Here is an 11,914-nt window from a genome sequence, read left to right on the forward strand (position 1 = left end):
TTCACCAAGCCCAAGAAGCTGATCCGGACGTCGGGCTCCGAGGCGCTGGGCTACGTGGACATCCGCACGCTGGCCGAGGGCATGTGCCGCTACGACCTGAACGAGGAGGACGTGGCCTGGCTGCACGTCATCAACGCAGAGTTCACCGAGATGGGTGAGTGGGGGGTGGTGGGCGGGGTCACACAAGTCACCGGACAACTGCTGGGAAGGTTTTGGGTTAGGGTTTGTCTGCCAACCAGCTGTCATTCAGAGCTCCTACTCCATTTAAAATATCACATTTGGATACGAAAATAGTGAAAGTGTCAGTTTATGAAAGGTGTTTTTCTGCCCTGTGGGTGAATCTTCCTTTTGTAATCTAATATCATAATGTAATGCAGTGTTTCATCTGTCGTTTTATGCAGCTGTGGTGCTTTAGGGCGATAATTCTAGTTTTTTTCCCCCCCATGTGTGTCACGATTTGGGTCTAGAAGCTACGTTTCAAGTTGAGGTTGTCGTGCTAAAAATGTCTTCTAATCATAACAAAATCATTTACTTTCAAAACATCTCGACTACAATTAACTTTAGTTTTAGATAAATGAACACGGAGGAAAACGGGGGGTAATGTAATTGATCCCAAGAGCATTAGTTCAATTCCTTAAACGCAAACCTTGAGTTGTTATGTTATTATTCTATTGAAATATATGAAGATGCTTTGGCTGAACGTGTCCGCCAGCTAGTGTATGATTTGTCGTTCTGTGCGGCTCCATGCAGCGGGTTAATTTCCTGTTATTCAAAACAGTCCGGACTGTCTGCACTGCTATTTCAGTAACACTAATGTTCTGGGAAAAAAAAATAAGTCTTTTCTTCCCCTTTACTACCTCACTTTTCATGTTTCTTTTCCCAGCACTTCTCTGATCTAATATATTATCAGTGCAGTGTGACTCTGACCCTCTCTTGTAATGTCAGTCAATGTAGGAATTTAAGCTCGTTCTGTCTGTGGCACTCGTTGTTGCTTTGGATAAAAGCTAAATGACTAAGAAAAACAACAAAGTACATTCTTCAAGTTGAATTTCCCCAGACATTGAAGCAGTTATTTTGCTTGAGTTATTAATCATTCGGTCTGAAGCTTGGAGCTGGAACTCGGGAAGTTGTAATCCTGTTATATCAGATGTATTGGATGGCACTGTCAGGCTGAATTAAGGAGTGATTGACCTGTTTCCAACCAATCAGAGAACATTGGTGCTGCTGTGTCATCTTGGGTTTGTCCTGCGTTTTGTTTCTGAAAAGACGAGAGAAATGTTTTGAGTCAGAGCAAGGCCAGAGCGCTGAATCACTTAGAAAATTGCCTGCTGACCACTGATGTAGTGACGTAGTTTAGTTTAATAATAACAGCAGTAATGGCACTAGTAGAAAAAAAAAAAAAAGCATCAGTCATGAGTGAAAACCGGGTTACATAACAACAAAGCAAACAAGGACAGATTGGCGAGAAGCGAGGTGGAAAAACATCGGTGTTGTTTCGCAGGCCTGCCGCCGCTGGACGAGATCACCATGGAGAGGGCGATGGAGGAGTTCGAGCGCCGCTGCCACGACAACATGACGCACGCCATGGAGACGGAGGAGGGGCTGGGCATCGAGTACGACGAGGACGTGGTGTGTGACGTGTGCCAGTCGCCGGACGGGGAGGACAACAACGAGATGGTGTTCTGCGACAAGTGCAACATCTGCGTCCACCAGGTCAGAGGCGCGAAGGAGCACACGGGCTCCTTTTTGACTTTACAGGAGAGAAAAAAAAACACAGTGTAATCATTTAGAATTCAAACAAAATAATTTATTGATGCAGTGGTTCTCAACGTGGGGTTCCGGGGACCACCGGGGGGTCCTTGAGTAGGGTCCGAGAGGGTCCCCAACAAACTGATGAATTGTTAACCTTCAGTGTTATTTCATTTGCAAGAAGTGAACACAATTAGAGAATGTGGAAGAATGACTGTTTTGATCATGGTTTCTCTGTTATCTCTCTACCTACAAGAGTTATGGACAAAATCATATCTAACAATTTGGGTCTGAGAGACAAAATCTCATCAAATGGGAGTCTGTGGCCCTAATGTGGACTAAATTAGGGGTCCTTGATATGAAAAAGGTTGAGAATCACTGGTGTAATATACCATTTTAAAGCTCTGAATGCAAATATCAAGAATGTATGAAATCAAAAACTATCTCCCACAATGTGCCTGTTTTTCCATGTTGGGTCACATTTATTCATTATTCTTACTTTTCCTTTTGCTATATATTGACTTGAACTTTGCGTACTTCCCTATTAGTTACTTCTAACGTTGGCGCTGTGGGAGCTTAAATTAATTTTACTGTTACACTCATTTTAAGTCACTTTGGATCAGAGCATCAGCTGAATACCTGAAATTCGACATGAACAGAAACTTGTAATGTGTCGATTTTTCGCGTTTAGTGTCTCAGTGATGTAGTTTCCTACTGTGGGATCAATAAAATAGCAGTTGTATTACCAATAATAAACCCACCACTTTGATAACAGTCAGAGTAAAAAAAATAATATGAAGAAATATAAACAAAGCATCGTGCAGAAGGAGTCAAGAGGCAGAGCTTTTTATCGTAACTTCACACGATGAAGGATGGTGGCTGAAATTAGACAAAAATGAACAAAATCTAAAGAGAAAAAACAAAGAGGAACAGAACTTGCACACTGCTCAGTAAATAACACACTGGATTTGTAGAAAATGATAGTGATAGTGTCTCACTTTTTCTGACAGGCCTGACGCTGTGGTAAAAAGCAAAATGAAAATGAAGTATCTTATGTTTCAGAGATCGGTTCTGGTGGTTTCATCTGACACACACACACACACACACACACACACACTTTCCCCTCTTTCTCACTCTCTCCCTCCTTCTCTCTCTGGGTTTGTCCGTTCATGCCGTATTGATTTCGGCTTGCTCTCTGGAAGCTGAGCCGCGTTGTTTGTTTGTGTTGTGGACGACAGGCGTGTTACGGCATCCAGAAGGTCCCCAAGGGCAGCTGGCTGTGCCGGATCTGCGCCCTCGGCATCCTGCCCAAGTGCCAGCTGTGTCCGAAGAAGGGCGGAGCCATGAAGCCGACCCGCAGCGGGACCAAGTGGGTCCATGTCAGCTGTGCCTTGTGGATTCCAGAGGTGAATACAGAACCTTTCACTTTAAAAACACCATCCAAACGCTACAGAATTTGTGTGTCGAGCAGCTTAACAGACAGCCAATCAGAAGCCTGCTTGATACAGAGTCATTTGTTTGCTTTGCTTGGTTCACCAGCAGAGAGTGTACGGTGGCCAGTAAGGACAAAAATCGTCAAACGTCAAAGACCGGATATAACTGAGGCATTCAGATGTTAACATCTGAAGAAGTTCCCAGTCAGTGTGGTGGTGATCCTTAACGATTTATACACTAAAGACAAATGTTCCTGCTGTCTGATACTTTTCGGACCCTGCAGCACTGCTGATGTTATTTTTATCTATAAAAAAGGATGCAGCGGGACGCATTCATTATAAAACATGCTTGACTTAATTCTAGATTCCATCCATCCATTGCTTTGATCATTTCAACAAATATGATAAAACACAATTGTTAATATATCTATAGTATCCATATTAGGGCTGAACAATCTAAATTTTATCGAAATCGCAATATGGCCTACTGCAATTTTCAAATCGCAGGAGGCGCAATATTTGAATACACACCATAATAATTTGAATACGTTTTTCAATGAAAATGAGAATAATGATGTAAAAATTATCATTCCCTCTAATATCGCAAATCATATCGCAATTGCAATATCAGTCAAAATATTCGCAATTAGATATTTTTTCAAAATCTTTCAGCCCAAATCCATATCTAGGTTTATGACTGAAATTTGTTTTTAGCTTTTGCTAAATGACAGAAAATTGGAGGAAATTGTAAACTTGTAAACCACAGATTTTTATATCAATATCATTTTTGTGATCAACTGTCTCAGGTTTGATTGTAAGCACAAACTTTCTGCATAAAAAGACTCTATAAATGTCTTCCTGTTCCCATTGCAGATCATTCACAACTCCGAACAATCTTTATGCCATGATATATTGATTTTATATTAAATTCTAACATGTGTGAGTAGTGTTGAGTCAAAAAACATAAAATCCAATACGACTGTTTAAAGAAGAGTGAGGTAGCGCATCTAAAATTGGGGAATAAACTGACTGGATGCAATACTCAGATTTAACATATTTATTGGTGCACACAGCATGAAACACTAACAGCTGTTTGCACTGTGAAACTCATCCAGACTGCGAAGCACCAACACTGTCAGGGTTGGGGGGCGACCTCCCAGACTGAACGTTTTCGGCACACATGGTGCTGTAAGACGGTTTGGAAGCAGGCGTCCACCACATGGCGTATGCTGTGTGTTATTTGCATTGCTAAGTCAGTCAACACCATCTGTGCTCATATTTGTCCAATCCCTCTGGTAGGTGAGCATCGGGAATCCAGAGAAGATGGAGCCGATCACCAACGTGTCCCACATTCCCAGCAACAGATGGGCTCTGATCTGCTGCCTATGTAAGGAGAAGACCGGAGCGTGCATACAGGTAGAGACTCAGATTACACACACACACGCACACACGCACACACACACAGACACACACAGAGCAGTGTCACTGCTGCACAAACAAATAACCGTTGATGACATTTACTGAGACGTGAAAAGCAAGGTGGGACCCGCTCTATATTAATAACACACAACAGCTCCTGTGTCACTGAGAAATGTCAACAAGCTCTCCAGTGTGATCGCAACAGACGATCCGTTGTATCTGTCACCTCTGTTACAAACAACTAAATGTGGGAAATGAGATTTTAATGATTTGACGGGTCAGTAAGGAGAGAGAGCTGACTGATCGGTGCATCGCTAATGAGGAGTAGAAATAGCAGTAGTAGTAACGGCAGTAGTAGTAGTAGTAATGGTAGTAATAGCAGCAGTAGTAATAATGTTAGCAGTAGTAGTAACAGTAGTAGTAGTAGTAGCAGCAGCTGTAGCAGCAGTTGCAGTATTAGTACCTTAGATTAGGCAAGGCAAGGCAGCTTTGTTTGTATAGCACATTTCATACACTGAGGCAATTCAAAGTGCTTTACAGAGTAATAAAAAATACAGTAAAGGTAAAAAATGTACAGTTAAAAAGTGCAAAAGTACAGACAAGAAATCCACAAGATAAAAGACTTAAAAAGTAAACTAGTGCAGTTCAAATCAAGTGAAATAGACAGATAAAAGAAAAGACAAAGAGGATTAGAAAAGTGCATTAAAATCACATTTAAAAGAAAATAAAAAAGATATAAATAAATATTACAGTGCAGATGAGTGTTGCCCTAGATTTCTTAAAAAGCCCTGGCGAACAGAAACGTTTTAAGCCCTGATTTAAAAGATTGTAAAGTGGAGTTCTGGAAGTTTGTTCCAGGCCTGAGGAGCATAAAGACTAAAAGCTGCTTCTCTCTAAACCATTAAGTGCTTTATAAACATGCAACAGAATTTTAAACTCAATTCTTTGGCACACAGGAAGCCAGTGCAGTGATCTCAGCACTGGTGTGATGTGGTCCATGTTCTTAGTCCTGGTTCAAACCCTGGCAGCAGCATTCTGGATGAGCTGCAGTTGTCTAATAGCTTTTTTAGAGAGACCTGTAAAGACACTGTTACAGCAGTCAAGCCTACTAAAAATAAATGCATGAACAAGTCTTTCAAGGTCCTGCTTGGACATGAATTCTTTAATTCTTGTGATATTTTTAAGGTGATAGTAGGCAGATTTTGATTAGACCTTACATTAGTTTTACATTAGTTTTATGTGTTGATAATGTCATTTTACCTGACAAATTATGTATTTTGTGTTTTATGTGAAGCACACTGAATTTGTCTTTAGTATGAAATGTGATATATAAAGTTTGCCTTGATGTCTATGCCATGCAGTAGCAGTTGTATTAGCAGTAATAGCTGCAGCAGTAGTAGAATGCCTTCCATGTCTCCAGTGATGGTGGGTGTCTACTGTTTTTAGAATTATGCATGAGGCATTGACTTTTGACTTTCTCAGTCTTGTGGAAATTCGGTCTTTAGGAACAGAGCAATTGAAAGAAATTTCATGTGTTAAATGTCTGAATGTCCGTCTTTGTTTGTTTTGCTCCTGCAGTGCTCAGCGAAGAACTGCCGGACCGCCTTCCACGTGACGTGCGGCCTCCACGCCAGCCTGGAGATGAACACTATCCTCACAGAGGAGGACGAGGTCAAGTTCAAGTCCTACTGCCCCAAACACTCGGGGCTGGAGGGGGGCGAGTCCAGGGACCGAGACTCGGGAGGCGAGGAGGAGAAGGAGGGCGTCGGGGACAAGAAGGGCAGGAGGCGGGGCAGGGTGAGAGGGGAGGAAGACGCCTCCTCCTCCTCCTCCTTCTCCTCCTCCGTCGCTCCCCAGCTCGCCGCCAGAAGCCCCGGCGACCCGGAGGGGATCAGCAGCCGCCAGCAGGAGGAGAAGAGGGTCAACCTCCGCAAGCTGAAGCTGCAGGAGCTGGAGGAGGACTTCTTCCAGTTCGTGGAGGCGGAGGAGGTGGCGGAGCAGCTGAAGCTGCCCCAGGAGGCCGTGGACTTCCTCTACCAGTACTGGAAGCTCAAACGCAAAGCCAACTTCAACCAGCCGCTCCTCACGCCCAAGAAGGACGAGGAGGAGAGTCTGGCGCGCCGCGAGCAGGAGGTGCTGCTCCGCCGCCTGCAGCTCTTCACGCACCTCCGCCAGGACCTGGAGAGGGTAGGTGTCCACTCTGCCCCCCCACCCCCCCACCCCCGACCCACAAGAGCAGAGGGAGGGGCAGAGGCCAGGTGGTGCAGGACAGAGATATCAAGAAATGAGGATGAAAGCCTGCTGACCTGCCATCTTCCTACACAGCAACAGTTTTAATAAATACTGAGAGTAGTGGAAAAAAAACCTTGTGCTTGTTTATAGCATCTTATTGTTAAGGATATCATTACTGTTAGATATTTTTATAGCACTTTTAAAAACTAAGCTTTACAGTTACCCAAAAATCAAAGCATAGTAAATGTAAAGCATCAGTTAAGACAACAACAAAAAGTAGTTAGTACAAAAAAAAATAAGTTGAAGAAAAAAGTAAATGAGACAAGATTTCCTGTGTAACAAAGTAAAAAGCAACAGTTTAAGTTCAGTCTGTAAAGCTGTTGGAAGAAGTGATTTAGAAGATGAAAAACCAGCAGTATATAAAAAGTGATCTGCAAAATCCCAAAATATATTTCACACAGATATGATCAGAATATAAAAAGTAGAATTTAAAAGAGAAAGCTATAAAGTACTCCTTACGTTTGAACTTACTGAAGAAGCAGGAGAGCTTTTTGATTATTGATATCCATAGTAAGATGGATAATTTTACTAAGTGTGGCAGACTCATATTACAACTTTTTCTTTAACTAATTACCATTAAATACTAACTATCAGGCACCACATTTGTGATTACAGTGAAGTATTAATCTGTCCATTTGGTGACGCCTGCTGTAGTTTTTCAATAGTTTTCTCAGTTGATTAGTTAATCTGTTGAACATGAGTCTGTTAGTCTGGGCCACTATCCTCCATCTCTGTACTGTTAAGTAGAGTTCAATAATGCCATGAGTTCTTCTGTTGGTGGATGTTCAGTTACTACTAACATAGTCAGTGGTGGAATGTAACTTAGTGCATTTACTCAAATACTGTACCTAAGTACAATTTAGAGGTACTTGTACTTTACATGAGTATTTCCATTTCATGCTACTTTATACTTCTACTCCACTACATTTCAGAGGGAAATATTGTACTTTTTACTCCACTACATTTATTTGACAGCTTTAGTTACTAGTTACTTTGCAGATTTAGATTATTCATACAAATTATAAATCAACTAATAAATTATGATATATTTTTAAAGGTTAAGCTACCCAGCAGTATATAAAGTAATTAAAATGAGCTCCACCTTTACCAGCTGCAACATTAAAGTGATGAACACATTAATGCATCAATAATTATAGTCCAATAACATGATATATATGATTCTGAAATGGGCCATTCTGCATAATGACTACTTTTACTTTTGCTACTTTAAGTATATTTTGATGCGATTACTTTTGTACTTTGACTTAAGTAAGATTTTGAATGCAGGACTTTTGCTTGTAACAAAGTATTTTTACACTGTGGTATTGCTACTTTTAAGTCAAAGATCTGAATACTTCTTCCACCACTGAACATAGTTCTGAATGTTTATGTACGGCACTGCTCTGTCTGAGGAATCTTCCAGGTTCACAGTCTTTCCTAGTCCTAGAATAGGAAATTTCTTTGAACTAAGCTCTCCATCTTGATCTGTGTTCCAGGGATTTGATTTCTCAGTTTTGGTTTTTGGTCACGTTACGCCCGGCCAGTTCAAATAGGAGACGCTCTCTCCTGCTTTCTGTCTTCCTGGTCACATGCTTGGTTCTGATCAGTGTTGAGCTGGTATAAGGAGCGGCGGTTGTGGGATCCCAAAACTTAACATTCAGTCTTGTGGAGGTTTCGTGGGTCTAACTGAACTAAACATCTGTGATGAGAGCTGCCCAGTTAATAGCTGCAGTCACACGCTCACTTTCACCCACCCAGTTACCTCAGATCATATGTATTCATTTTCCACTCTCCTGACCTTCAGGTCCGTAACCTGACCTACATGGTGACTCGCCGGGAGAAGATGAAGCGCTCGCTGTGGAGAGTCCAGGAGCAAATCTTCCAGCACCAAGTCAGACTGCTGGACCACGAGCTGCTCACCGGTGAGTGGAGGGACACGACTTTACCTTGGTGACAGAACACAGCGTAACACAGGCCATTCAGTGGACGGTTTTATCAAGAGAGTTACAGTCAGGATCAGAAATGACCACCAGCCACCAACCAAATGCTGGTAAATGTTTGCTGTGGCTGACAGGCTTTGTTACTTTGACACTTTAGCATGTAACAACATAACATTCGGTCATGTTCTAGTCACTTGTTTGTGTTTTACTTGTCTGTGACTGATGCAAAATGATGAGTTTCTGAGTTTTTTTGAGCAGTATACTCCCATTTTTGATTGACCTATTCACAGTAGAAATTCCTGATTTCCCTGCCTCTTAACATCCCTACATGCCATTTTTGGTCTAGATTAGGGCTGCAACTAACAATTATTTTCATTGTCGATTAATCTGTCGATTATTTTCTCGATTAATCGATTAGTTGTTTGGTCTATAAAATGTCAGAAAATGGTGAAAAATGTGGATCAGTGTTTCCCAAAGCCCAAGATGACGTCCTCAAATGTCTTGTTTTGTCCACAACCCAAAGATATTCAGTTTACTGTCATAGAGGAGTAAAGAAACCAGAAAATATTCACATTTAAGAAGCTGGAATCAGAGAAAACTTAAAAAATTACTCAAACTGATTAATCGATTATCAAAATAGTTGGTGATTAATTTAATAGTTGACAACTAATCAATTAATCGTTGCAGCTCTAATTTCCTTGCCATGTTCCCTGAATGTGTGCTGCAGCTGAGAGCAGCTTTGTCTAATCTGTCTCCTGCTGAATCCTGTCTCTCTCTGTTGCAGGCGATCCCTCAGCGAAGGATCTGGAGAAGCTGTTCTCCCTGAGCTGGTTGTCCACACAGAGCTCGTCTCGCTCCCCGTGGGGCCACTCCGGCCTGAAGAGCAAACGAAGCTCCTTGAAGCAGGAGAAGAGGAAAAGCAGCCACAGAAAAGGCCTTCCTGACTCGCCACACACACACAGTAAGAGGGACAGTTTCAGCAAACCGCTGGAAACGATGGACAGCGACGGCGTCCGGATCAAAGAGCCCGGGTCCGTCGAGGCGGCGAGCTTCACCAGAGCTCAGATCTTTGAGGAAAACCCGGGGTTTCAGTACCCGAGGCTTCAGAAGCCGGAGGTCGGTCAGGAAACGAACCACGTCAAGCCGCACAAGCCCGAGAGCAGGAGAGGGCCGAGGAGGGAGGAGCAGGAGGAGGGCCGGGACGACGCGGCGCTGAGCCGGCGGAAACGAGAGAACGACCAGGAGCAGGAGGAGAGGAGGAGGAAGAGGAGGAGCGGCCTCACGGAAAGCTCTCCCGTCCTGACGAAGAACAAGCCGGGGTCCAAACACATCGAGAAGACGGTGTCCATCAGGCTGGTCGACATCAGATCCTCCGACTCCGACGACTACTTCTCCGCCGCAGGAATGGCCAAAAAAAGCCAAGTCTCTCTGGACTCTGCAGCCAACACTAAACTCAACAGGACCGGCGTGGTCCCAGACTCCGCCCCCGCTGCCGCCGCCGCCGCCGCCAAACCCAACGGCTGGCTGAGAAAATCCCACGCCGCCCAGACCAACGGCTCCCACGCATCCAACGGGCCCGTGGGCAGCCATCTTAAAAACTGGGGGAAGTTCAGGATCCCCAAGAGGAGCGAGAGGCCGGCGACGGCGCCGGAGGAGCAGGAGGCGCCGGAGGAGCCGGAGCCGCGCAAGCCGCTCCTCCGGCCTCTGACCAACACGCCGGAGCCGTCGTATCCGAGGACGCGGCTCCGCACCGGGACCGAGAGCGACGCCTTCGCCCCCGACGCCAAGCCGGCCGACGGCGAGGTGGAGCCCTGCCTGAAGCGCTGCCACTCCCACCAGCTGAGGGGCGACGCGTCCCTCGGCCGCCGCTACGGCTCTGACATCATCCGGCGAGGCGTGCTGGCCTCCTGATGCCGCGGCGGGGGCGGAGCCACACTGAAATAAGCTGCACTGTGTCGGTCGGTCGGAACAGAACGATGGTCTCTCTCTCTCTCTCTCTCTTTGTATCTTTATTTTTCTCGAAAAATCATTGAAATGCCTAGATTGAAACAGAGCTGATATTTATTTTTTATTTGTAACATATGTAAAATTTGGGAAATATTTTACTTTTTACTTTTATTTTCAGCTAGTTTTTATTTTTCCTTGAAGTAGAAAGATGTCAAGTTGCCACTTAACTCTTGCTCAGCTATTTACAAGCAAAAGCTTCAACTAGGAAAAAGTTGTGATTGTTGCTTGGGACCATAAGCTTGCGATGTAATTTGTTTTTGACATAGTATTACACTTGGCCATGAGTCAGTTGCACTTAGTAGGAAAAGCTAAAACACAGATTCTTCATGCTGTTACCGCAATAGGACTCCGCTTTTTATCAAGCTTCCTTCAGACGTCGACAGTTTAGAGAAGTATTATGAAACAAGAAACACTGCACAGCTTTTATCGTTATTTAAACGCCAGCTTCCGTCAGTCTATATCCAAACCTCATTAGGCTGTGATTGTTGCCCTTCATGAATTTACCAACGGGGAATTTTTCAAAAAGGAATTAACGAATGACGTTTTAGTTGTCATCAGCACTTAAGTGTAATTGAACTGCGATATCGTATCCATCATGTGCCTATCTTTTATTTGAAGCGTTTGCACTAAGAGAGGACGGCACAGGTTTGAGGTATGAGTAGAGTTATTTTTACACTGAAAAAAGCATTTTGTACCTTCGGCCGCTGCTGTACTACTGTTATGCAAAATGAATCTTGTTTTGTCTTGTCTTAAAGAGGAATAAAATTCTGGAGGATTTGAGGCGGCACCATTTGATCCGTTTTGTGTCTGATGATGTAAATGCAGTCATGTGACCTGAAGGTTGCCAGTTTGTATCCCCCCCCCCCCACAGACGGGCTGAAAAAAGGTGAACTTGAGCGAGGTGCTTATGCTGCGTTCAAGGAAACTGGGAACTTGGAATCTCTAACTTCCCAGAGTGTAGGGAACAATATGGACGCCTGAAGTAAAGCTGTGTTTTTTTGGCTGCTTTCCATGCAGCAAGTATCCAACTGCATTAATCAATCTTAAAATATGCCATGCACAAACAGAAACTTG

At 43.6% G+C, this 11,914-nt stretch overlaps 1 protein-coding gene across 1 annotated transcript; it reads left to right on the plus strand.

Moving 5' to 3' along the window:
- Positions 1–3: 3 nt before the first annotated feature.
- On the plus strand, positions 4–11,620 carry LOC139667256 (protein Jade-1-like; the record flags this gene model as incomplete). Its single annotated transcript, XM_071546703.1, has 7 exons — positions 4–154; positions 1,502–1,713; positions 2,988–3,155; positions 4,482–4,598; positions 6,180–6,788; positions 8,698–8,815; positions 9,618–11,620. Coding segments are annotated over 7 exons (2,502 nt in total), but the record flags the coding sequence as incomplete, so codon positions are not given.
- Between the last annotated feature and the right edge of the window lie 294 nt (positions 11,621–11,914).

This window comes from Centroberyx affinis, unplaced genomic scaffold (genome assembly GCF_046629955.1).
Source record: "Centroberyx affinis isolate AG114_WGS23_722 - 3 ecotype Tasmania unplaced genomic scaffold, CSIRO-AGI_Caff_v1 ptg005391l_1, whole genome shotgun sequence".
Lineage (NCBI taxonomy): Eukaryota > Metazoa > Chordata > Actinopteri > Beryciformes > Berycidae > Centroberyx > Centroberyx affinis.